At 62.5% G+C, this 25,479-nt stretch overlaps 9 protein-coding genes across 9 annotated transcripts; 5 read left to right on the forward strand and 4 right to left on the reverse strand.

The window, feature by feature from the left end:
• Window positions 1-1,770: 1,770 nt before the first annotated feature.
• Window positions 1,771-2,764, reverse strand: CDC8 (Thymidylate kinase; the record flags this gene model as incomplete). Its single annotated transcript, XM_028620154.1, has 3 exons — window positions 1,771-2,380; window positions 2,432-2,540; window positions 2,641-2,764. The coding sequence occupies 3 exons, from the start codon at window positions 2,762-2,764 to the stop codon at window positions 1,771-1,773; spliced, it is 843 nt and encodes a 280-aa protein (XP_028479126.1).
• A 302-nt stretch (window positions 2,765-3,066) lies between these two features.
• Window positions 3,067-4,794, forward strand: ARP3 (actin; the record flags this gene model as incomplete). The annotated part of the gene is made up of 4 exons (XM_028620155.1): window positions 3,067-3,122; window positions 3,328-3,522; window positions 3,689-3,815; window positions 3,868-4,794. 4 exons carry the CDS (start codon window positions 3,067-3,069, stop codon window positions 4,792-4,794), a joined length of 1,305 nt encoding a protein of 434 aa, XP_028479127.1.
• Window positions 4,795-5,632: 838 nt separating this feature from the next.
• On the forward strand, window positions 5,633-7,836 carry EHS24_004590 (uncharacterized protein; the record flags this gene model as incomplete). The annotated part of the gene is made up of 8 exons (XM_028620156.1): window positions 5,633-5,945; window positions 5,997-6,247; window positions 6,383-6,410; window positions 6,451-6,626; window positions 6,671-6,847; window positions 6,893-7,076; window positions 7,114-7,245; window positions 7,316-7,836. 8 exons carry the CDS (start codon window positions 5,633-5,635, stop codon window positions 7,834-7,836), a joined length of 1,782 nt encoding a protein of 593 aa, XP_028479128.1.
• Window positions 7,837-8,189: 353 nt separating this feature from the next.
• Window positions 8,190-8,826, reverse strand: EHS24_004591 (uncharacterized protein; the record flags this gene model as incomplete). Its single annotated transcript, XM_028620157.1, has 3 exons — window positions 8,190-8,377; window positions 8,643-8,714; window positions 8,766-8,826. 3 exons carry the CDS (start codon window positions 8,824-8,826, stop codon window positions 8,190-8,192), a joined length of 321 nt encoding a protein of 106 aa, XP_028479129.1.
• Window positions 8,827-13,178: 4,352 nt separating this feature from the next.
• On the forward strand, window positions 13,179-16,780 carry EHS24_004592 (uncharacterized protein; the record flags this gene model as incomplete). Its single annotated transcript, XM_028620158.1, has 2 exons — window positions 13,179-13,608; window positions 13,662-16,780. 2 exons carry the CDS (start codon window positions 13,179-13,181, stop codon window positions 16,778-16,780), a joined length of 3,549 nt encoding a protein of 1,182 aa, XP_028479130.1.
• A 664-nt stretch (window positions 16,781-17,444) lies between these two features.
• On the forward strand, window positions 17,445-19,739 carry EHS24_004593 (uncharacterized protein; the record flags this gene model as incomplete). Its single annotated transcript, XM_028620159.1, has 4 exons — window positions 17,445-17,894; window positions 18,254-18,675; window positions 18,796-19,607; window positions 19,669-19,739. 4 exons carry the CDS (start codon window positions 17,445-17,447, stop codon window positions 19,737-19,739), a joined length of 1,755 nt encoding a protein of 584 aa, XP_028479131.1.
• A 110-nt stretch (window positions 19,740-19,849) lies between these two features.
• On the reverse strand, window positions 19,850-20,964 carry EHS24_004594 (uncharacterized protein; the record flags this gene model as incomplete). The annotated part of the gene is made up of 2 exons (XM_028620160.1): window positions 19,850-20,098; window positions 20,149-20,964. 2 exons carry the CDS (start codon window positions 20,962-20,964, stop codon window positions 19,850-19,852), a joined length of 1,065 nt encoding a protein of 354 aa, XP_028479132.1.
• Window positions 20,965-22,771: 1,807 nt separating this feature from the next.
• Window positions 22,772-23,968, forward strand: EHS24_004595 (uncharacterized protein; the record flags this gene model as incomplete). Its single annotated transcript, XM_028620161.1, has 1 exon — window positions 22,772-23,968. The coding sequence occupies one exon, from the start codon at window positions 22,772-22,774 to the stop codon at window positions 23,966-23,968; it is 1,197 nt and encodes a 398-aa protein (XP_028479133.1).
• Window positions 23,969-24,154: 186 nt separating this feature from the next.
• Window positions 24,155-25,454, reverse strand: EHS24_004596 (uncharacterized protein; the record flags this gene model as incomplete). Its single annotated transcript, XM_028620162.1, has 4 exons — window positions 24,155-24,315; window positions 24,383-24,438; window positions 24,487-25,186; window positions 25,334-25,454. 4 exons carry the CDS (start codon window positions 25,452-25,454, stop codon window positions 24,155-24,157), a joined length of 1,038 nt encoding a protein of 345 aa, XP_028479134.1.
• Window positions 25,455-25,479: the final 25 nt, after the last annotated feature.

A 25,479-nucleotide genomic window follows, 5' to 3' on the forward strand; every position in this document is an offset into this window, starting at 1 on the left:
GCGCAAAGGAACGCTAGTGGAACGAAGGAACGGGAGAGGAGAGGGGGAGGAAAGCGGGACGGGGGAATGCGCGGCGAGTCCGCAGTGCCCGACGAGGCGACGGCGGTGAACCAGTCGCAGTGGGGGTTGAAAGGGGGGTGGGAGGTGTGGGCGAAAGAAAGGAGTGGACGGTGAAGAGGTGGCGAAGAGGAAAGGCAAAGGCAACAAAAGGAGCCTACTGGGCGCCCATGTCGCGGCGGGTTTGTGTTGGAAGGGCGGATGCGAGATGCGAGATGCGATGGGATGAACAAGCACAGCCCCGGGGGGGGGGGGGGGGGGGGGGAGGCCGGGTACTGTGGTGTGTTGGAAAGAGCGGCGATGAACGGTTGTGGGTTGAACGGAGTAACGGGACGCAGTATGCAGAGAGAGAGAGTGAGAGACGTGGGATGTGAAAAGCGTGTTGCTCGACGCCTGCTGTGCAATCCACACACCACTTGGACGGCGGCGGGACGGGGGAGAAAGGGGGGAGCAACAGCAGCAGAAACCATTTGCGCACGCCTAACCGCACGCCTATTACAATTTAGCTTCCGTTTATTAATTGTGGTTTATACTCCCGGAACTCTTGGGTCAGAGTATTGTTTCTAATTGAACATTCCTGCATTCCTCTTTGATCTGCGATCTCCGACCCAGCCCGCATGCATGCCGCTCCCTCCCGGTACATGAATGCACGGCGGCATGCGAGTGGCATGAGTGGCACGCAGCCGTTAGATGTGTCGTGTGAGCAGTAGCATCAGAAGCGTGCAGAACAGGCGCCTGGTGCGTTTGGACTGCGCAGCATTCGCCACTCGAAAGATGAGCACATGGACTGCGGACTGTGGGTGGCTGAGGGCGGGTGCCCATGGGGGGCCAATATCGTCCTCGTACGCTGGCCAGGCATGGCGGTCCCTGCTCGCCAACGGACATGCAACCAACGGGGCGGGAAGGGGGGTTCATCGCCATGGCCATAATGGCCACTCGTCGACCGCGTCACACAAACTGCGCATGCTGCTTGGGCCGCCGTAACTCTTGCTCCTAAATGAATGATGGCAAAAGCGCAAAAGCTGGAAAACTGTCGAGGCAAATGTGGCACCCCCGGGCTTGGCTGGTTCGGCAGTCACCGCATATGTTAGACACCGATCAGTGGCAACTGCGTACGACAACTGCGCAGCCGGCACATGTGCCTCAAATAGACTTGGATGGGTGCTACGTTTCTGCATTGTACGGATCTGTTCGTGCTCGGCTGCACGTTGCCTCTGTAACAGCACAAAATACTTCGTGGTTAACCGAGGTCTGTCCTGGAGGCCAAAAACCTCATGTGTCAAACAGACGGAGACCGCCGTTGTCAAGTCTGCCACCAGGTGAGGCTGTTCAGTTCAAAGGGCGCCGTGGTTGCTCCCTACTTTCACGGTCCGGTGTCTGTACAGAAATGCCCTCTTGTAGTCAAAAGAGTGAGGTGAGGACGTGCTGAGGCACAGCCCGTAGAGACGGAAAGGTACAGAGGCTCGGAGGCAACCTTTCCTCGTCGGCAGCATCTGGCTTGACCTGGTCCCAGCCTCCCCGGTATCAAAGACGGACGCGTGCAGGACAACATTACTGACAATGTTAGCACGGCAGCGGAAACCGTTTCCGTTGGTCCGAGGCACAGCGTCTCTGGACCTGTTTGCCATAGTGCCAGGTGGCCAGGTTGTATCAGACCCACTGAACAAATGCAAGAAAACAAAACAAACAGAAACAGCTCTACGGTACCACCACCTATACCCACAACCTACCCAGCTCGCTCCCCTCCCCACCCGCCTCCACACGCTTCACCACGGCCTGGACCCGCGTCCAGACCTTTGCTTCCACCGCGTCCATCGTGCCCTCGGCAGACACCTCCTCCCAGCGTCCCGGATGCCTGGCCGCCATCTCCCGCCCGACAAGGGCAAACTGCTCGCGCACGCGCGTCTGCGTGTCAAGCGTCTCGTACCGCTCCTCGCCGTACGCGCCGCGCTTGGACGCGACCTCGGGCGAGAGGGTGAGGAAGAGCGTGGTGTCGGGCAGTGGAAGACCCGTGTCGGGCGTGAGGCAGTACGTAAAGTCGATACCCTGGGACGTGTCAGTGGTTGCGTGTGTCGAGAGGAGGGGCGGGAGAATGGGGGTCAAGCGAGCTAGGGAATACCACCAGTTCACCGCTAGCTCACTGCTAGCTCGGGAGACACGCAACCCAGCTGCACAATCATTCGCCTTGGACAGCTGGAGAGCAGCTAGACCCCAATTCCTCGTGTCCCGACGCACCTTGGCAGCAGTGAACGCAATGCCACTGAACGCATAGCGGTCACACACGACCGTCGTTCCGGCGGCCAAGTCCTTTTCAATCTGCGCACTGTGGTTCCGAGTCAGCTAACCGCCTCGTAAGCTGAAAGCTGAAACCCACGCGCATTCCCAGCGGTTGGCAGCGAAGAGGAGGTGGATGGCGTGGTCGTCCAGCTCGGACTTGGACTGGAGGTACGAGTTGATCATCTGGCCAATGGAGGTGGTGCGGTCTGGAGGCGCGGGCACGTATCAGTGACGCTTGAAAGAGGGAGTATGGTCGCATAGAAGGCCAAGAGACACAGCAGTCGGAGCATGGGGTAAGTTACTCACCAGGAAACTTGTGAACGCGCGCGTCGCGCCCGGAAGCCTGAAGATGGGCCACGAGGCGGTCGACCTGGGTCGATTTGCCTGACCTGTCGAGACCTTCGAGGACGATGAGAGCGCCGCGGGGCATGGTGGTTTATGTGTGTTGGATGGGAGAGGACGTATAAAGAGTGCAGTCGCGTCGAGAACGTCATGATGGACCGCGTCGGTGGAGGCGGGTTGATTTGAATGGCGAGGGCTAATAATTAGAGTAAACTCATTAATAACCGCATTACAATTCAGCAAGGAGCCTGACATTTCTCCCCCGCGCGGGCTGTGCCAGGCTGACATTGGGACCGCCGACCGACGACCTGTCATCGAGTGACGCACGGCGTTGGGTCCTCAATGCACCAGCGACCACGTCCTCATCCACCACCCACACCCACATCCACCATGTCCCGCCTCCCGCCCCTCGTCATCGACAATGGAACAGGCTACACAAAGATGGGGTGCGTCTGGCCTCTACGCTTCCAATAGACAGCGCAGGTGGTGGCGTGGGCAGAGTAGACTGCCCGGAACCTGGAGCTGGAGCGAGATCAACGATATGGCCCACCGCCATCTCGTTCCCCACTCCTCCCCTCCACCTTTCCCCCCCTGCACTGTGGAGCATGATCATTGTCCCCACTGGCCCCAGTTTGCTGACTCCCCGCGTAGCTTTGCTGGCAACAGCGAGCCGTCGTTTGTGTTCCCCACCGCGATCGCAACGCACCAGACGGCCAGCAGCTCGTCCAACACTGCTTCGGCGCAGACCCGCTCTGCCCCGGCCAGCGCATCGACCAACCTGGCCAGCAAGCGTGGTATCGAGGACCTCGACTTCTTCATTGGTGACGAGGCCATCGCCAACTCGAGGTACGTTGGTTGCTTTATGCGAGAGAGCCGCGCATGGGCGGGACGATGAGGTGGAAATTGGGCGCCCGTCTGTACTCTCTCGGGAGTGTCACTGAGCTTGCGTGTGTGCCCCCTCCCTCTCTGCGATCTGTCTGCTACCCCCATGCCCCCGTCACTGACCCGTCAGGACGTACCAGGTCCACTACCCCATCCGCCACGGCATGATCGAGAACTGGGACTACATGGAGCGCTTCTGGGAGCAGTGTATCTTCAAGTACCTCCGTGCCGAGCCCGAGGACCACTACGTGCTGCTTGTGGGTACCTAGCTGCTGGATCGAATGGCCTGAGCTGACCCCGGCCCACCAGACCGAGCCCCCCCTCAACCCTCCCGAGAACCGTGAGAACACTGCCGAGATCATGTTCGAGTCGTTCAACGTTGGCGGTCTGTACATTGCCGTCCAGGCCGTGCTGGCGCTCGCTGCGTCGTGGACGTCCAACAAGGTCGCCGAGCGCACCCTGACCGGTGTGGTCATTGACTCTGGTGATGGTGTCACCCACACGATCCCCGTCGCCGAGGGCTACGTGATTGGTTCGTCGATCAAGCACATTCCCATCGCCGGTCGCGACATTACGTCGTTTGTCCAGCGCCTGCTCCGTGAGCGCGGCGAGTCTGCTGCCATCCCGCCCGAGGACCAGCTCCGTGTCGCCGAGAAGATCAAGGAGGACTACACCTATGTCTGCCAGGATATTGTCAAGGAGTTTAAAAAGTACGATGCCGACCCGTACCGCTACTTTGCGCGCTTCAGCGGCGAGCACAGCGTCACGCAGAGGAAATACGACATTGATGTCGGGTACGAGCGTTTCCTCGCGCCGGAAATCTTCTTCAACCCGGAAATCTACTCGTCCGACTTCCTCACCCCGCTCCCCGAGGTCGTCGACACGGTCATCCAGACATCGCCCATCGACGTCCGTCGCGGCCTGTACAAGAACATTGTCCTGTCGGGCGGTTCCACCATGTTCAAGGACTTTGGCAAGCGCCTCCAGCGCGACGTCAAGGCCCTCGTCGACGGCCGTATCGCCGGTAGCGAGGAGCGCTCGGGCAGCCACATGCGCTCGTCGGGCGTCGAGGTCAACGTCATCTCGCACAAGCGCCAGCGCTACGCCGTGTGGTACGGCGGCTCGCTCATGGCGTCCACGCCCGAGTTTTACAACGTCTCCCACTCGCGCGCCGACTATGAAGAGTACGGCCCGTCCCTGGTCCGCCGGTTCTCGGTCTTTGGCAGCGCCTCGTAGGCCTCGTAGGCGCCAAACGCAGGTGCACGTGGGTGCACTGGTAGATCAGATCAAGTGACGACAATACCCCGACCCCCAAACAGACGGTGTGGGCCGCGAGCGTGGTAGCCCCGCTGCAGACAAGTAGACACAGAGGCGGCGTTGTACGCAAAAGAGAGGTGATGGATTTGTGCCGCGTCGTGTGTGTGCAGCAGGGATGGGACAATGGGATAAGGGCGCCCACGTCAGCGTTTGCGGGGGGGGGGGGGGGGGGGGGGGGGATAGATACTGCTCTGCACTGGTAACTGTGGTAACTGATATGGGCCAACTGACGCTGGAGTGGGGTCTCTGGTTCGCCCCGGTGGACGTGGACGCGTGTGCGCAGGCTCCGCGCTGTCCAAAGTGTCCACTGATTCAACACCCGTTAGCGCCGTCGCCTCGGCCAGTGGCAAGTCCCAGGCTCATATCTTCGCGACCACCTAGAGTCGCCTGGAGCGGAACGAGTTGCGGATAGCACGTATCCTATGGGCTGCGTGTTCTTGACGTGTGATGTGTGCGTCTGATGGAAGGTTGTGACGGTAAACGGCAAGTGGTGCGCGGCCAGTGGCATTTGAGGGCATCGCAACGGAGCGTCGGGGTCCAGCATAAGATATAAAATCAGAGAATCGGCATGGACTCTTCAGTCCTCACTGTGTGCCACTGCTCTAGGGTGCGGCACGGTCGATGGTGAAACTGCAGCCTTTTCGTGACACCTGGGGGCGCCGATCTGGCACACCACCCGTTTATCAACCTCCACTCCCAAACGTCCACTTTCGTCAACAACCTTCCCTGCTCCCTGCTCCTTTCCACTCACCTACTAATGTCCTCGTTCGCCTCCCTGCGAGCGTCGAGGGATGCGCGGCTCGCGCCCACCCGCCACGGCGTTGGAAGTGCTTCTGATCCTGCCTCTAGTGCTTCCGGTTCTGCCACCGCGCAGGCTGCTGGCACGCCCAGCGACCAGGCTGTGGTGACTGCTTGCACTTCCACTTCCTCGGCCGCGATTGCGGGCACCACCACCACCCCGTCGCCAGCGACGATGGCGCTGTTCCCAGACCTCGCGCCGTCGCCGCTCGAGGTGCGGACATCCCCCACGTCCGGGCGTGGACTGTACGCAACCCGCTCCATCACAGCAGGTCAGTTTCTATGTACCCCGTGCCCTGCTGCTCAACTGACACCCACCCCAGGCTCCACCATACTCGTCACCCAACCGCTAGTGGGCGCCGTCTCCACTGCCAACCTCCAGCAGACGTGCTCGGGCTGCTTCTCGGCGTCCAAAAAGGTATCGCGGTGCGCGGCGTGCAAGGCGCTGCACTACTGCTCGGCGCAGTGCCAGCGGCAAGACTGGGCCCAGCACAAGACCGAGTGTGCGGCGCTCACGCGGCTGCGGGGCATGTGGGCGCGCGCGTACCCCGACCGCGCGCGGGCGGGTGGCGACGTGAGCTGGGTGATGAACGAGGGGGTGCGCGCGCTCGGGAGGATGTGCTGGCGGCGAAGGGCGGAGAGAGCAGGAGGAGGCAAGGATGCCGACTGGGTGAGCTGGGCCATGACGGCCGCCAAAGCTGACGGGCAGTGGACACAGGTGGCCAACATGGAATCTCGTGAGCTTCTAGGACCGGGGTGCTGTAGCTGACTGTACAGACGCCAAGAGCCTGCCTGAGGCAGACAAGATGAAGCTGGCGTCGCAGGTCCAGCACCTCCGCCACTACCTCTCGGCGGCGACGCCCGACCCCGAGGACCCCGACACGCTGCACCCGGCCGACATGGCCGAGTACGGGTTCACGTCGGCGCTGGAGCTGCTGGACATGTGTTCTGCGGTGGGTTTGCTCATTTTTTTTGCCTCTTCTAACCCACGCCACAGTTCTCCGTCAACTCGTTCACGCTGTCCACGGGCGACCTGACGCCCGTGGGCGTCGCCACGTCCCCGCTGTGCGCGCTGTTCAATCACTCGTGTGAGCCCAACGCCGTCGTCGTCTTTCCGCGCGCCGGAAGGGGGATGCACGTCGTGGCCATCAGTGATATTTCCCAGGGCCAGGAGGTGGGTATAAAACGTCCTTGCGACTGTTGGCTGACCCATGACCAGGTCCTGACATCGTACATTGACGTCTCGCTGCCGTATGCCGAACGCCAAGACGACCTGCTGGAGCGCTACGGCTTCACCTGCGCGTGCCCCCTGTGCACGCGTAACGCCGATTTGGGATGGGCCGACCCGCGGTGGTGCTTGTTGCACCGTGGGTGCAAGAGCGGTGGCCGTGGCCGTGTTCCCAGTGGGTTGAGGCTCGTACGCCGCCGCTAACCACGCAGACCTTCGGCACGACGGACAAGCGACGGTCAGGTGCTCGTGTACCAAGACGTTCACCGTCGACGTCCCGCAGCTCAAGAACCTGGTGGAGAGCGGCAAGAGCGTGCTGGCGCAAGACGAGCGCGGGACACTGGGTACGTCGTGCATCACCAGCTTCAGCGTTCCCCCAGTATCAAGCTGCAGGAAGACTGACATTGACGACAGACCCCTCGACGGCGCTCTCGACTCTCACCTCCCTCGTCCCGCGCCTCGCGGGCCTCATGCCGCCCAGCGCACACCCGCTCCTCCAGCTGCTCAGGCTGCACGCCCTCCTGCTCACGCCGCCGGCGACGGCGGTCCAGCAGGCCGAGGTGGCCACGCTGCTCACGGCCGCCGCGCAGGGCGCGCGCGAGTCACACCCAGAGAACCACCCGACCGTGGGCGTCATCCTCGCCACGCGGGCCAAGGTCATGGCCATGGATGTGGATGGCGCCGTTGGCGCCGCTGGTGCCGCCGCCGTCGGTCGCCCTGTTGTCGCCCCCCAGGGCGACGATTCCCTCGGCCGCGTGATGCTCTCTCCCGAGGGCAGGCGGGCCAAGCTCGACCAGCTGGCCGCGTGCGTCGGTGCGCTGCGGGACGCGAGTGCGGCGTGTGACCTCGGCTTTGGGCATGGCGGCGAGGTGAGCGAGGACCTGCAGAGCGTGCTGGTGGGCTGTGAGCGGGAGCTGGATATGTTGCGGAGATGAGTACGAGTTGCGACGATGGAGCGTGGGCGTGGGTGTGAGTGGGGCAGCGCACAAGAGGAGAAGGAAACGGAGCAGGATAAGGAGTAGGAGAGGCCATCAGCTGGTTTCAAGGGCATTTATCTGTTCATCTCTGTCTTCGTCATGACAACATTTCTTTCTGGGGACAATAAAAACGTGATTGGGCTCGGGCTCTCTAAAAGCATCGCACTCGTGGCACTCTACTTCTGGATGGTGACGACCTGGTCCTTCTCTGCGGGGATGTGTGAGCACGGGTTCCGGGGAGACAGTCAAGGTAACGGGGAGGGGAAGGCAAGGCAAGGCGGGTAATCGGTCCCAAAGAGCTTACCCGCCACCTACATCCCAACCTCCCGCTTCCGCTGCATGCTCGTTCGTGTCTTGTACCCACCGACATTCTCAATCACGTCGTGCTTGTCGTCGAGCGACGCGGCCTGGAGCGACGTGAACTGCTCGTCGTCGATGGTGACGACGGCGAAGGGGAAGATGGACGACTCGAGGTTGTCGGTCGACTTGACTGCGCCGCCTGGATGGGGTGTCAGCAGCTGTCATAAGGGTTGGTCGCAGTTGGCTTTGGTCTTATCCCCCATGTGTGTCCGTCCCGTGTCCGTGTTGCCGTGCCGTCGCCGTATGGACAGCTTTGGCTCTGATGGCGCAGCTGGGGGTCGGAGACGACGGCACAGCGACAGACATGGACACAGACACGGACACAGGTACAGAGGGAAGGAAGCACACCAATCACCAGTCCCCACCCCCCATCGCTTCGCTTCGCAACCGCTCTTGCCACTCACCCTGCGCCTTGATAGCGTCGAGCGCGGCAGTACGCTCCGCGACCGGCGAGCCGGTCTTGAACTTGAGGATAACTGCCGGGGGGTGTCAGCACGGCACACAAACCCATCCACGAGGCAACACACCGTCGCTCTTGGTCATTGCGGATCCGATGAGGGAGGAGATGAACGGTAGAGTGAGCTTCATGGCCGTGTGTGATGGGCGAGTGGGAGACGACGAGTGTGCGTGCGGTACCACCCCCGGCCAGCGCCGCGTCGGAGGGGAAGCACTTGTAGGGGTGTGCTCGCGTGGGATGACGTCAGAAGGGACGTCGGTGGCGAAGAGTGTGGTGTGGATTTTGATCCCGCTGGAGGACGGTGGGCGATTTGCTTCCGGGGGAAGGGAAGCCAGGACCAGGACGTGACTGGTTTTTACGTTTTTGCGAGTGAGGCATGTCTCTCATCTTAAGCATGTCTCCCCGCCGTCCGTGTCGCGCCGCAGTCTCAAGGATCAAAGGAGCATTGTACAGAGGACAGCGCACATGGTCGTCATGTTGATGCCATGTTCTTGGGACGCCTGTCGACCACAGCATCACCTGGTTGGCATCATACTTTGCTGGTGTCCACCCATGCCATGCTCCAGCGCCACCTGCCTCGCCGCAGTCTGGCAGCCTGTCACCCCGAGCTCCTCCTACCCGACCTCTCGCACGATGGCCCAGGGTGGCTGCCAGGTGATGTCGCTCGCGCTCGGTGTCTGGACGCCGTGGCGATCGTGTCGTCCCTCACTGTGCAACCTGCTCGGTGTGCTTGACGCAGGGTTCTTATGCCTGTATGTACACACTGTGTTCACACTGGGACACAACCTCCTTCTTCCGCTGCAGCAGTGTATGAGACTCTCCGCGTTGTCGCCTCCGCGCCAGGTGAGTGTGAGAGCGCGCTCAGGCTTGAGCCCCGGCTTGAGCGATGACTGCATGGTCATGTCATTGCCTATGGGGAGGGACCACAAACTCTGACAAGTGCCACCATTCGCCCTCTCCCCTCTCCTTCCCCCTCCCCTTAACCGCCCTTCACCTCCCTGTCCTCTGTTCTCCCCTGGGTTACTGCATAGGGCAGTGAGATGGCGTTTTAGCCTACGTTCCCTGCCACTTTGCCACTTTGCCACCTTTTTTGGTGGACATAAATGGCCGACAAAGGGCCACCGGGGAGACTAGCAGCAGCCAGCAGCTAAGCAGACGTTCATACGGGAAGAGCCAGTGTCGCCTCAAAAGGTCGACATCATGGCGCTCGACCGAGCCCCTGGCCCCTGGACTCCGAGGTGACCCTCTCACACCCCCCCTCGACCTCCCTCCTCCATACACCGTGCGACACACTTGGCAGAGTCCAGGCCCCCCTCTCTCAGCGGGCACGCTCCCAGCGTCCAGCAGGGCGGTGTGATGTGATTGAACTGGATCCAGGTGGTGTGTGCGAATGAACAGGTCAGTGGCGGTGAACTGGCGTGTGTGCGGGAGGGATGGCAACGGGCGTGCTGCCGTGCTAGTGTGTGCAAGGGGGGTGATGATGCATGACACTACCTGCTGCAATTTGATGGGGCCTGGCTCCGACGCACCACTGATCCACTGAGGCCAGCGCGTCCATGAGCGCCAGAGCGCGCTCCATGTGTGATGTGCGCCGGCACGGCGCTATCAGCTGCGCACTGACGGTGAGGGATATGGGCACATGTGCGCGTGCCGACGCTAGCAGCTAGCCGTGATCGATGCCCGCTATCCTGGCTATATTGCAGTGTGCATGTGGTGTATGACCTGGCATTAAGTCTTAAAAGCGCTCTCCTAGAGGTGGACCCAGTTGTTCAAGGCTTGGCCATTAGCTATTAGATATTCGCAAAGCCACGCCTTTATGCGCAGCACACTCCAAAGTCCTGCCCCCAGCTCCTGCCATTCCTGCCGGCGCCCGCCCGCCTGTCTGGACATGCGGAATGGTTCTGGTTCGCGTTTTGCGCAGCACTACAGAAAAAGCCAGACTGCAACGTCTGAATTGCCATTTGCTCTCGCTTGCGTTCCGGTGTCTTGGCCAGCTGCGCTCATGCGGATGGTTCAGAACGCACACAAATGCGCAGAAACAGAAGGCCGGGAAGCGAACAAGGTTGCCCATTATCGTAGCTGCGCGATGCGACACTGCGGCGAGACGACGAGCGAGCGTACATACGCGCCGCTGGAACGTGTCACCTTTGCCCCGCTTTATGCTTTCCGTAACCCAGATCTCGGCAGGTGGGACCTGGAGCATACTGGTGATGTGGTCCCGGCTCCCGCGCTGACGCGACGACGCGACATGACTGCGGGGGGAGGTGCCGGCCTGTGCGCGTGGCGCGCTGCATCGCTGTACCGCTGTACCCAACCCCCCAGACTGGGTGCACGCAATGGGCGCTCTCGCCGCCGGCATGGCGCAGACAGAGCACGGCAGGACCCTCGCCGCCGGCCAACGAGGAAAAAAAAAAGCACAGAAAGAAAAAAAAAGTCCATCCGCCAAGAGAGTGTAGGCGACACGACACGGGCGTGCATAGGAAATGGCGCGGAATGAGGTGGCAGGGAGAGAGGGGACGAAACTGCCATCTGAGGCTCCTGAGGGCCCGCCAAAGACGCACGGCTGACAGGACGACGCCGGGGACGACGCCGGCGTGTAACATTCCCTTGTGGTGGTTGGGAGCGGTCCGAGCGCGCCGCCGTGGCCAGTAGTATGCGGACACATATGCATGGGTGCAGAGGCCGGCAAGGTGTGCTGCTGGCCGCAGGACATGGTGTGCTCGACCCAAAGGCACAGGACGCGACGTACCCGCCGTGTACCGTGTCCGTCATTCGCATGCCGCAAATTCCGCGAGACGGGATATGGACAGTATAAACACGGGCAAATGTGTTTGTGTGGGTGTTTGTCTGTTTGTTTGTTTGTTGTTAATTGTGTCATTGTGAGTCATGAGTAATCACCCAAATGTTTGGGTCGTCCTTGGCGAGCAAAAGCAAAGCAGTGTGCTTGGCCAATTCACGGGTGGCTAATTCTGGATCGCAACGGTAAAATGGTGTTGGGCCTCTGGGAGCTGGGAGATCTCGCGAGACGCACCGATGCAGCGGTGACACCACGTTTGTACGTTTGCAGCGCCACGGCGCCGGGTGTGTTGAATGAACCCAGGCGTCGTGTACATGGCATGGGCGTGGGGTGTTGTCGTCTTGGTTTTGCTGTGTTGTTGTTGTTGTGGTAGCCACACAGAGTGCCTAGATGTTCCGGGCCAGGGCCAGTGTTTGGGATGTGGCCCGGCACCAAGGTTCCGAAGCCCGCGTGCGTGGACAGCACATGTTCCTGTGAGCATGTCGCTGGATCTCTGGATCTCTGGATCTCTGGATCTCTCTTTGTCTGAAAAACACACACCAGACGCGTTGTGCAGGAGAGATCCAGTCGCGAGTGGCAAGCAGCGTGTATAGGGCTTTTGTGTGCCATGCCTGGTGCGCGCGATGTCGATGCGGTGTGTGTGTGTGAGAGATGTGCCGAGTGAGAGGAGGCGGAAGAGAGCAGGGAAGGCAGGGAAGGCGACGAGGGAAGGCAGAGAAGGCAGACGAGGGAAGACACACACACACACACACTCACACCCGCGGGTCCAGATGGGCGCCTCCTTTCCCTGGCGGCGCCACTGGCGGGGGAGGGAAAGCAGCCCCGACCCGTTGATCGGCATCCTGCGCCCTGGCGCGCGCGCGCGCGGGGGGGGGGGGGCGCGTGTGTGTGTGGTGGGAGTGGGCGTGTCAGGCTCTTTTATTGTTTCTGCCTGGCGCCCCGCCCCGGCGCGCCGGATGGTGTGAGGATGAGCCTGACATTGTCTCCCTTACACCCACTGCAGGAGAGCGAGAGAGCAATCTGCCCGTCGAGCGTACTGGTGAGAGCACCGTCGTCGTCGTCGTCGTCGCCGTCCAGTGTGTCTGTCCTTGTCATTCCTCTTTCAACCCCCTCCTCCCTCCTCCTCTCCACCCCCACCCCCCCACGCTCACACCCACACCTCTACACATCTTACACCTCTCCTTCCCCTCCTCCAAACCCACCCCACCCCTCCCACTCTACCTCACCTGTGTTCGACGTCTCCCCCCCCCGGCCCACATACCACCCCCCCACCGGCTACCCATATACTTTCTCTACCCATAGCGCACCTCGCCCACACACACACTGTCATTCATTACACGGCCAACTACCCCGCTACACTTCTAGAAGCACACCCACACACACAGCTTGTGCACACGGCCCCCAACCTCCCCCCTTGGCCCATCGCACCACGCCTGTGCTAATTTCAGCCCGTTCCCCTACATCTTACACGTCTGCCCGCCCTTTTGCGTGTACGCTCGCCGACGTTCTCTCTCTCTCTCTGTCTTGTGCAACCTCCCCCCCGACCTGCTGCTCATGACCAACCTGCTAGCAATCTAAGCTCGCCCTTTCGAAAACCCACCCCAATTGCCTACGCCCTTCACCCCCCCCCCTCCCCTCCCCACACCACGCACCACCTAGGGCACGGCCCCCGTTGTCCCCCCCGCCATGACCCGCTTCGACGACGTGCCATTGCCGTACACGTCGAGCGCGCCGCTCCCCAACCGCCAGCCTACACTGCGGACAGGAGGTACCGTCAAACGCAGCAAGACGCTCACAAGACCCGAACGACATGTCGCCCCCGCACCACTCATCAACCCGGCCGGCGGCGCCACGGACGAAAAGACTCAAGGAAGCGGTGTCGACTGGTGGACCATTACCTCGTGGATCCTCACGTTTTACTGCCCCAATGCCTTCCTAAAGGCCGCAGGCATCAAGGAGGCCGGGTCGCGCCAGGCATGGCGTGAAAAGATGGCACTGGTGACCATTGCCTGCCTCATGGGCGCGTTTGTCGGCTTCTTCACCATGGGCCTCCAGAGCGCTCTGTGTCCCGGAGGATCTACCAACGCTAATGTCCAGATCCTTGGTGCCCATGACGGTGAGTTTTGGGCACTGTGCTGTTGGAGGAGCAAGTGCTGACGAAAACGCCAGCGACACTGTCAATCGGCGGCTACGCATTCAACATTACCGAGGCTGCGACCACAGACCTCGTCGACTTCTTCACCCTCGCCAAGGACATGCCTGGCCAGGACATTACGACCTTGTTCACTCGCTCCAAGAGCGAGTACCCTTCGTGCACGTCGACCAAGACGTACGCGTCCATGTCGTACTGCAGCAACAATGCCACGACGACGGCGACCAACACGTCCACTTGCGCTCTGGGCACGCTCTCCAACACGACACTGACCACCCTCAAGCTCACCAACACTAGCATGTGGGAGGCCTATACCTGGCAGCAGGTCGCGGCCATGAAAAACTACATTGTCATTGACGGCTTGGTTCTCAACATGAACCCGTACATTTCTGCCAACCCCAATGCCCTGTCCAACGACACGGTCGACTCGGCCATTCGCAACGCCATTAGCAACCAGAGCTCGTCGGGCAAGGACGTCACCCGCCAGTTTTACAACACTGTCGAGCTGAAAGAGGCGATAGGCTGCCTCACGTCGCGCTACCTTGCTGGCCGCATTGACAAGCAGACCCCGGGCTGTTTCATTGCGTCCATCTTGCTGTACGCCTCGCTCATTGTCATTCTCGCCGTCGTCCTGATCCGCTTCTTCATGGCCCTCCTCTTCAACTGGTTCATCGCGAGGACCCTCGTGAGCAAGCCCAACACTGCTGGTAAATCCGGCGTGTCGCCGTCAGTCATGCCAGAGGGAGCCAACGTCTCTGTCAACAACCAAACGGGAACCGCGCCATGGGCCCAGCCCAGCAAGATCCGCAAGCCCAACCCCAACGCGCCAAACGGTAGCGTCATGGGTGATGTGGACGCGTCGTCCCCGATCATGTCCCTGTCGCGTATCGGATCAGAGCTGTTCACCGTCTGCCTGATCACCTGTTATTCAGAGGGCGAGGAAGGTATCCGCGGCACGCTCGACTCCATTGCCGGCACGACGTACCCGGACAAGCGCAAGCTTATTTTCATTGTCTGCGACGGCATGATCACTGGTGCTGGTGAAAAGGCGTCCACTCCCGACATTTGCGTGGGCATGCTCGAGGCCGACCCCCGGTTCGGCAACCCGCAGCCCATGGGCTACCTGGCCGTTGGGTCTGGCGCCAAGAAGGAGAACCGTGCCATGGTCTACGCCGGCCACTACCTGACCAAGAACGGCCACCGCACGCCCACCGTCATTATCGTCAAGTGCGGCATGCCCGCCGAGGCCAACGAGGCCAAGCCCGGAAACCGTGGCAAGCGCGACTCGCAGCTGATCCTCATGAACTTTTTCTCGCGCGTCACCTACAACGACCGCATGGCACCCCTCGACTATGACCTGTTCCGCAAGCTCCACACCCTCATGGGCGTGACGCCCGACTTTTTCGAAGTCTGCCTCATGGTCGACGCCGACACGGTCGTGTACCCAGACTCTCTGACGTACCTCGTCCACGCCATGGCCCGGGACAACATGCTGATGGGCGCGTGTGGCGAGACACGAATCGCAAACAAGCGCCAGTCGTGGGTGACCGCCATCCAAGTGTACGAGTATTATATTTCGCATCACCTCACCAAGGCATTCGAGTCGGTGTTTGGAGGTGTCACCTGTCTTCCAGGCTGTTTCTCAATGTACCGCATCAAGGCCCGCAAGGATACCGAGAATGACTGGGTGCCGGTCTTGGTCAAGCCCGAGATTGTGCGCGAATACAGCCAGTCGGACGTGACGACCTTGCACCAAAAGAACCTGCTCCTCCTCGGCGAGGACCGTTTCCTGTCCACCATCCTGCTCCGCACCTTCCCCAACCGCCGCAACATTTTCCTCCCCCAGGCAAGGTGTCGCACCATTGCGCCCGATACCTTTTCGGTCCTGCTCTCGCAGCGCCGTCGCTGGATCAACTCGACCGTCCACAACCTCATGGAACTGGTGCTTGTCCGCGACCTGTGCGGCACGTTCTGCTTCTCCATGCAGTTTGTCGTCTTTATGGATCTCGTCGGCACCGTCGTCCTCCCCATCGCCATTTGTCTTACGTTGGCGCTCATTGTCAACTCGATCTTGACCCCGCCCAACTCGTTCGAAGAGGCCATCCCGCTCATGCTGCTCGGCTGCGTCCTCGGTCTTCCTGCGTTCTTGATCATGATCACCACCCGCAAGATGATCTACATTGCGTGGATGGGCGTCTACCTCCTCGCACTGCCCATCTGGAACTTTGTCCTGCCCGTCTACTCGTTCTGGCACTTTGACGATTTCTCCTGGGGTGAGACCCGTAAGGTCGAGGGTGAAGTGGTCGACAAGTCGGGCCACGGTCCCGACAAGGAGGCCGTCGCGTTCGAGGGCACGACCATCCCCCTGCGCCGCTGGGACGACTGGGAGCGCTCGCGCCTGCGCAAGCTGCGTCGAGAGGAGAAACGCCGTCGCCAGATGGAGCGCATGCACGGCCGCGGGTTCTACGGCGAAGGCGACGAGCTCGGCGTGCCCGACCGCGGCTTTGCGCGCAGCGAGTATGACAGCGACTCTGGCTCGATCATGTCGTCGGAAGAGGACGTGTGGGGCGCCGACGTGGGTGGATACGACGAAAACAACCCGGCATACCCGCCACCACCTACCGCGCTCGCGCCCGAGATGGCCCATGGCCACGGCCACGGACACGGCGGCAAGACCCTCGGCATGGACCAGATGGCCGCCATCCTCGACCAAGGGTTCGAGCAGCCCGCTGCGCCGGGAACCGTCGCGTGGCGTCCCGACCGCAACGCCCCGTCCCCGCTGCACCGCAACCAGCAGTCGTACGTGCCCTCCAACGGCACCGCGTCCCCCGTCACCCCCGTCGGCGACTATACGCCCCGTTCAGACCAGTACGCGCGCTCGTCCCGCTCAGACACGTACTCGCCCCGCTCGGAGCAGTACGCCGCGCTCAGCCCCCCGAGCGCGCGCAACTCCAACGCAGGCACGCTCCCGGGAGGTCAGGCGACGACGACCGCTGTCGAGTCGCACCCCCTCACGGCCGGCCATGCGCGCCAGCGCTCCGGCGGCGGCGCCGTCATGGGTAACGGGAACGGGAACGGGTATGGCCCGCTCGGCCCGCTCGCCGAGGACGGCGCGGACGGGTACAAGCGTGTGTGAGAGACACGGCGGTAGGACGGAGGCACGACACTGGACGACACCGACGCGTGCGACGACGGCGACGACGACGACGAGAGACAGAGAGAGAGGAGAGCGTAGCGAGCGAGCGCTGAGATCAAGCTCTAGAGAGAAGAGGTAGATGATACCACATCAAGGGCCCCAAGGGGCCAGCGCGACCTTCGCCACACACACCACAGACGCGACCGGCCGCGTTGAAGAGAGAGAGGGAGACAAGGAGAGAGACAAAACGGCTTTCGGCGCCCACACACACGCGCGCGGCATACCCCCCCGCCGGAACCCGGACCCCGACACCCCCGCGCTCAACCACTTTTTTTTTACGACACGCACATACATTCACTCTGCATTGTAATAGACACGAGACGCGCGGAGGGGCTGACTTGTGGACTGACGCTGGGGGGACTGACAAGGCTGATAATATACGTGACGACCTGGTGAAGCTGGAGGCATATGGGAATGGGTGATGTCTGATGGGTCGGCGCGAGGTCGTGTACCCATCACTTGACGTACCCCGAAAAAGAGGCAGTGATCAAGTAGTATATTCACATGGTCGGCAGAGGTGTGTTCCCACTTCCCACCTGGTCTCTACCCAGCTGCCGAGCCACACCGTCCCAGGCGTACAGCAGACAGCACACGAGACACAACGATGGTCCTGGGCCTGTCCCCGCTCGGCGCGTTCGTCACTTGGCGCGAGCGTAAGCGCGCTCGACCGGGGCTGGAAGCTATTGCAGGAGGGGTTGGAGAGGCTGTGAACAGCGTCAAGACCAGCAACACCACCACGAACTCGGGCCAGCCTCTGCCCGCGCTTGCGTGTGTCGAAGCACCGTCGCTCGGTATCCCCAGCATCATGGTCACTCCGTCTCCGTCCCCGACTCCTCCGCCATCGCACCCACACACGCCGGTGATGGCGGCCTGCGTGCCCGCAAACGACGACGACGACGTGTCGCCGGTATCGCTGGCATGTTCCCAGCCGCCTTCCACTCCATGCCGGCCATGGAATGCCGACTCTGACAATTGCCATGACCCCAACGAACCCCCCTCCCCAACGTCCACCGCGTCAAGCGACACGTTCGAGTCCGCCGTGGACGCCGACACTGTAGGCGGATTTCGCGGGTCGGTGTGCGACTCGCCGCCGACGCCGCGCCTGCTCTGGCCCGAGTCACCTTTGTCGTCGCCGTCGCCATCCCCGTCGCCGGCGCGCTCCGTGGTCCGCGGCAAGATCATCATCCCAGCGCGCAAGGCGTCCCTCTCACAGCTGAGCATGACGCCCATCAGCCCCGCGAGCCCCCTGTCCACGCCAGGCGGCACCCCGGGCTCGGTGAGCTACAGGTCTGGGTGGAACGCAAGCTCCCTCGGCCATGCCTCTGGGTCGTATTTCTCGCCCTCGCCTGGATCACAGTCGCCTCGCACCCCACATTGTCCAGAAGACTCCCCCACCGCCACACCCCCGTCTAGAGTGAGCACACTCGGCCCGCGCTCGCGCTCGCGCACGCGGCCGTCATCGCCCTCACCCTCGCCCTCGCCCTCGCTCTCGCTCTCGCTCTCGCCCTCGCTGCTCCGCCCCCGGCCCGGGATCCGGCGCACCCCGTCCTCGCCGACCATCTCCTTCAGCTCCCTGTCGCCCGGGTCGCGGCCGCCGCTGCGGCGCGCGCCGTCGTCGCCGACACTCTCTTTCTCGCCCAGCGTCTCCGGGATGTCGGTGCTCGCACCCAGCCTCGGTCCCAGCCTCAGCCCCAGCGTCGCGCTCCGACGTTCCCCGTCGACCCTCCGGCGCGTCGCGTCCGCGGCGTCGCTGGCGTCCCTGCGTCTCCCGCGCGCCGCGTCCCCGGCGCCGGCCCCCGCGCCCGAGGTCAGCTTTGGGCGCGTGGTGGTGGTGTGTACGGGCGCGGAGGGCGGCGGTAGAGGGTTGTGTGTGGGCTACTTGCCCATCCTCCGCGCGAGCAGGTACGTTTGAGTGGGTTCTGCGTGTGGCGAGTTTGCTGACTTTTTGCTTGTAGCGTCGCGTGGGAGTCGTTGCTGGCCAACTGGACTGAGTCCGCCAACGAGATGGTGCTCGACGAGGACGTCGGCGCAGTGCAGCTGTGCATCACCTTTCTCTCCACCTCGTCCCCGCCCCTCCTGGCACCCGGCACCACGTCGCCGTCCCCGTCGGACACGGCCGGCGCGTGGGCGCGACGGCTCCGCAGGCCCGGCACGAGCGACGACGCAAGCGGGACTCTGACGCGCCCCGCCGCGCCGGCGCGATACACCGCCGCGGACCTGCTGGCCATCGCCGGTATGTTTGAGCGGCACGGGATGCGTGCGCACGTCTGCACCATGCTCACGGCGCACGTCGACGCACACGCTGGCGGGCTGTACGCGCGCGCCGCGCTCGGCGGGTGGGAGGCGGGCGAGGACGTGCTGCGGCTGGCCGTGGCGAGCCGCAGCGTAAAGCTCATGCGGCGCGTGCTGGACCTCGACAGCGGGCTGGGCGGGGCCATGACCACGATGGCGGCGGCGGACAACACACCCCTGCGGCGGCCCTCGCTTGCCGGCGCGTTCGCGCTCGCGACGCCGACGCAGACCCTCCGCCGTGCGTCGTCGGCGGGGCTACTCACCAAAGTAGACTCGCCCGCGTCCTCGCTGCGCGCGCCCGCGCTCCTGCGTCCCCGCCGGTCGATCCCGTTTCTCGGCAGGTTCTACGACAAGTCGTTTGGCCAGCGGATTTCCGACTTGATTTATTTCGTCGAGCGCGCCCGCGCCCAGTGTGCTGCGGCCAGTAGCCCCGATGGGGAGGGGATTGCGCACCTGCAAGTGGCGTTTCCGGACGGTAAGTCGCAGGAATAGACTGTGCGGTTGGGTTGGGCCAAAGCTGATGGGCGTGTGCGCAGAGCCCAACGTGGTGTGGTTTTACTGGCGGGGCGACGAGGACAACGTGGTCCCGATCCACGTCGAGCTGTAGCTAGAACCGGCTCCCCTCGTCCACAACGCAGTACAATATGCAAATGCAATAGCATCCCATCTTATACACCTATGCAATCTACAAATTCCATCTAATGGCATGTACATATCTCACACCATCGACTGTATGCGGCGCCCGCCAAAGCTGGATCCTCGGCGGGACTCTTGCGGCGAGGCCTCGTTGGATCCGTCCCATGAGCGGCTGAGCGCGCGCTCCATGGCTGCAAAGCCCGCATTGCGGCCCTCCACAGCGGCCATCTGTACGTCGTCCTCGGTCTCCTCGCGGTCCTTGGGCTTGGCGTGCACGAAAACGTGGGTGCCGTGGAACCAGTAGGCCGGGTATCGTCTGCGTCCGACGTTCTGGAAAGAGGGGGTCAGCGGGTGCCACAAATGGGGTCTGTTGTACTCACGTTAATGACCATGGCCCAACCCAACATGAGCAGCGCTGAAATGAGCACAATGTAGATGTAGCGCCAGGACATGGCGATGACGGCGGGCTGGACGCTGGCAATGAGCGCCGTCGCGCCGCCGGGCGGGTGGACGGTCCCCGTGGCCTGCATGGCGACGACGGCGAGGGCCATGCTGAGCGCGCCGTTGATCCACACCAGCTGGTGCAGGTCGCCCACATGCGTCGTCTCGGACGGCACAGTGTACCCTGGAGCCAGGTGGAACAGGCGCGTGACACACACTCCGACCACGGCACACACGACCTGCCCGCCGACGAGGTGGAGCGGCTGCGCGAGCGGCGAGTCAATCGTCGCAAACGTCAGCACGGCCGACGCGCCAAACGACGCGGTAATGAGCACCGTGTCCGTGTCTGCGAACCCGCCGGCGGACGCCATCACGGCCTCGATGAGCGCAATGGACACAAACGCGCCGATGCAGCTCAGCAGCCACACCTCGTACTTGAGCGGCATGTGGCGCAGCCAGCTGAACGGCGGGAACGGCAGTGGCTTGAACGGCGGTTTCGCGCCGTGTGGCCGGTGGCCCAGGAAGCGCGCGATGGGGGACGGCATGCGCGAGCGAATGTCGCGCCGCACCGCGAGCGCGGGGACGAGGATGGGTGGTGGCGCTGTTGTTGGTGGGGTGGTGGATCGCGGAGTGCCGGGAAGTGTTGGTGCGGTGGACGAGCAGGGTGGAGAAGGGATCTGGGCATCACGGTGCAGCATGTGGGCCTTTGGCGGCGGCGACAGGTTTGGCAATGGCGGTGGGTTTGGTTGGGACATGGTGGTGGTGGTGGTGGGGGAGATGGGGATGAAAGGATTCAAACAGTGAAACGTTTTGTCGTTGTCGTCGTCGTCGTAAAGGTGGGCACCGCTGTTGGGCATCGGCAAACCAGGTGGTGAGTCATGGGCAAAACAACTCTTCTTGTTGCCCGGCTCGGCATTTCCATTTTCGTGTTGCTCTTTTCCGACGTCGGATAGTCTGCCCGCACTGTTGCCGAGCAGCGTTGATGCGCTCAAAGACGTGACAGCTGTGGAAAAGTACGACGCGTGTCACAGAGTTTGAGCCATATGCATATGCGGTGGCATCTCGCTGACCCATGGTCGTTACATGACGACAGACATGTCGAGGACACCGACCATTCCAAGTAAATACTGCGCTGCGACATCTGGACCGTGGCGGAATGTGGGCCCCATGGGGGGGCTGACACGGTGGTACAGGTGGGCCTCCCTGCCAAGCGATGCAGCGAGCAAGCAGTGGTAGGCGACGAGCAGCCGTGTAGAATGTTGACGCACATCAACGCACTTGCAAATGGTCGCACCGGACGACGTGTACAGCCCTCTCGATCTCTTGCCCTCTGAGCCTTTCTGTAGGGTTGCCAGATCTCTGATCTCTGAGATCTCCCCCAGCTTCTCCGACTCGGGTGGCGGTCAAACCACCGCGGTGGCGTGTGTAGTCAGCATATGATCGGCATCTGCCCAAACGACAAACCAGCAACACGATGGGGCCTGTTGCATGTACACATAGACTGTCACGAAAAACCACCATGCACCACCTATATCTACTACCCACAAAAGGAAGGCACCCCCAGGCGGCGTCATCTTGATCGTCTTGAGCCTTGGTGCCGCTGGCCCTACCTATCGGTTTCAGCGGCGGTCTCCTCTCCACCTTCCGTACAGTACTAGGAAAGGACGGTAGTGTCAAGATTCGAACCACGGACCGGGTCACTAATGGGGGGCCCCTCTCTTGCAGCTGTACGCTGAGTGCCGGTGACCCCTCGGCAAACAGCCCCAGATACTTAGTAGAATCGTTGATACCTCTTGAGAGAGAGGCGGTTGCTGGACGTTGGCGGGGGTTTTGCCACTCGTGGTGTTGCGCCGATCGCGCCCCCATTTGCCCCGAATCCGCGGATACATGACGTAGCCGACACACTCAACGGATCAACGGCTCTCTCGTTGCTCACCATCCACCATCGTCGTCTTCACCATCACCCTGTCCCCTTCTATCGCGCGCTTGACATACCCCCATCTGCACAAACGAGTCTCCCCCCCACCCTCCCCATACATACACACACAATTGCACCGCTAGTCGGCGTCACCGTCCACGTCGACACCCCTCGTGCGCCGCGCTACCAACCTTCTTCCCCAACGGATCCATCCACGTCAACCTCGACATCACCAACCAACCCACAACCCCCTTCTCCCTCCCGTCCCCGATACCCTTGATACATCCTCAACATGGCGCCGAACCGCCACCCCACGTTCGCTTCGTCGCCCACGGACACCCACCGCCGACGCCGGAGCAGCAGCACGGCCGACACGGTTGCCGCCGAAAGCGCGGCCATGCGCGCGCGTCGTCTCAACACTGTCGTGTCGTCCACGGCTAACGGGACGCGCGTTGTCGGCGTCACCTGGGTGGATTCCCTACTGGAGCGCCCGCAGCTGGTCATGGCCGTGGTGATTACGGCCGTGTTTGTGTGAGTGTGATGCGAGTCGGCCTTGCTCCACCTTGGCGTTTGTTGGAGCCAATAACCACCCTCCAACCATCCGCGCTGACCACTCCAGGACCACAACAGCAGCCGCATGCTTCATGGACTCGGCTCTGCTGACTTCTCAACTCGCCCATGTTCACAACCACGCCCGCGAACGCGGCCCATACTTTGCACGCAAGTCGAACATCTTCAACCAAGTGTTCGTCAAGCAGGCATGGGGCTGGACGGCTGGCATCTTCCTCCTCCACCTGTGCACGTCGCCTCCTGCTCAAGCTCAAACTCGTGTCAACCCGGCCCTCCACCCCAACACCCCCACCGCTCCCGGCAGGCGGACATGGGCCCAGCGTCTCGCGCACCTGGTCCTTGCCAGCCTGGCCTGGATCGCCTTTACGGCGTGGTTCTTTGGTCCTGGTTTCGGCGACCGCATCATCGCCGCGACGGGCGGCGCGTGTGCCGTCCCCCTGCCGAGTAGTATCGACCCGGGGATCCTCGACGACATCCTCCCGCCTGGCGCCGCTCCCATTGTCACCACCACTCCGGGACAGCCACACGTCCCCGGCCAGACGGGCCCAGGCATCGCCCGCGTGTACCTGCCACTCCCGGACGAGTTCTGCCTGCGCCGCCCGCTCACACCCAAGACGTTCCCGGCCCTCTTTGAGCTCCTCAACGCCGCTGCCGCGTCGTCCGCTGCGGGTCTCGCAGCAGACGTCCAAGCCGGCGCGGCCGACCTCCACGCCAAGACACACGAGTACCTCCGCCTCCCGCCTCCTCGCTGGTCGGGCGGCTTTGACATTAGCGGCCACGCATTCTTGCTCACGCTGGGCGCGTGTGTCCTCGCCTCCGAAGTGGCCATTACATGGCGCGCATGGCGCCAGGCCGCCGCTGCCGCTGGACCAGTCCCGACCCCCTCGCGCACGACGGCCAGCGGACGCCTGCACGTCCTCGCCACCTACGCCGGCACAGGCCTCATCGGTCTCTGGGTGTGGATGCTGGTCACGACGGCGTACTACTTCCACGACGTGCACGAGAAACTCGCCGGCCTGGCTCTGGGCCTCTTTGCGTCGCTGGCGGTCCACATGCTCGTCCCCGGCGCCGACCGTCCCGTCATCGAGTTCAAGGTCCGCGGACCCACGCGCCGCCCCCAGCCGCGCACCGTCGGCAGTAGCAGCGGTAGTGAGCATGGGTTTGGGTTCATTGAGGACCACGGAGTGGCCAAGACGGTCGCGCCGGTGCACTTTGAGGGCGTACTTCTGGAGGCGCCGGTCGAGTCGCCCATGCACCTCCACGAAGAGTAGGAAGGAAGTCAGAAGCACGAAAGGTAGCAAGCGAGCGAGTCGGGGCGGAAACGTTGGGCTCAGCTCGGCGTCTTATGAGAAGAACGACCAGATGTCACACCACAAATTACATGTCTCCCCGCGGGGCCGCTTGTCCAAACTGTTCCACTAAACTTAACTGGCTACATCGTACTGATTTTCTTCCCCTCACTGGGTCTTCTGCGCGAGCTCCATGCGCGCACGGGTATACCACCCGGGCGTGTCCTTGTCGCGCCGCTGCAGCTCGCCGAGCCAGACCTTGTAGTTTGAGTTTGTGCCGAGCCACTCGTCAATGACGCCCGTGGGCCCAAAGTTCTCTGTAAACGAGTCTGCGTCGCGTCGCGTCAGCCCCGCGATTCATTCCGGCGCCGCATCTCGCCCTCGTCCGCAACTCACAGTGGTGCCAGTCATGCTGCAGCGCGTCGCTGAGACCCGGAATGTTATAGTCGGAACTGTGTCTGTCAGCTCCCCGTTCTCTTCGTCTAGCTGGTGACACCCACTGCGTGGCCAAGGTGCCCAGCTCGAGGCTGCAGAAGAACATGATGGTGAGGCTCCAGTGCGCGTTGATGAGGCCCACGCCGAGCACGATCGGCAGCAAGTTGCTGCTGAGGTGTTCCGCCACGGTACAGTACGTGCTTGCGAACGCGACCGGCGCCGAGAAGCGGTGGTGCATCTTGTGGACTTTGGCGTAGAGGCGCTTCGAGTGGACGGCGCGGTGGACGAGGTAGAACCCGGCCTCTTCAAACCCCAGGCAGACCACGTACACGACCGCCGTCCAGCCCAGCCCCGGGAGCGGGAGGTCGGTCGGGCGCGGCATAAAGTACGCCGACGCGGCCGTGAGCGGCAAGTTGACGCACAGCTGGTTACGCGCCACGATGCCGCATACCTGCGCATACTCGCTCCAGGTGATCTTGCGCGGCTGGAGCTTGTATTGCGCCACGCGCGCGTGCAGGAACGGCACCATGTCCAGCGCCATGAACACGAGCCCGACGGCCCAGTAAAAGCCCGACGTGAGCGCCAGCGTCCACCAGCAGTTGATCTCGAACGGGGTGTAGTGTGCGTTGAGCCACGGGTAGAAGGTGGGGCCGTAGACGGTGTTGAACAGCCACGTCAGGCCAATCGCGCCGGCAATGGGCAAAGTCTGGTACAGGTGTTCATGGTTCCACCGGCTGGATGGCGGGCGCGCCCACTTGTGTTCCTCTGGAGTGGTGTGTGGTCAGCAAAACGGAATCGTCGATGGCAACAACGTCCATGCGATAGACTGCGGATGGCAGGTCCAAGGTCCACGCTTCGGCAATCACCCCCACACCAACCAGCCAATGACGCAACGGGCATGTGTCTACTCACTGCCCACATACTTGCCCGCGACGGTCGTCGCGCCGTTCGCACCAGCGCTGTGGGCGAGGTCCTGCTGGTCGACGACCGGGTCGGAATCGTTGGTGAGCTCTACCTGTGCGCCGGTAGCCATTGTGGATTGGGGGGGGGGGGGGGGG

Source organism: Apiotrichum porosum (assembly GCF_003942205.1).
Source record: "Apiotrichum porosum strain DSM 27194 chromosome Unknown scaffold_2, whole genome shotgun sequence".
Classification (NCBI taxonomy): domain Eukaryota; kingdom Fungi; phylum Basidiomycota; class Tremellomycetes; order Trichosporonales; family Trichosporonaceae; genus Apiotrichum; species Apiotrichum porosum.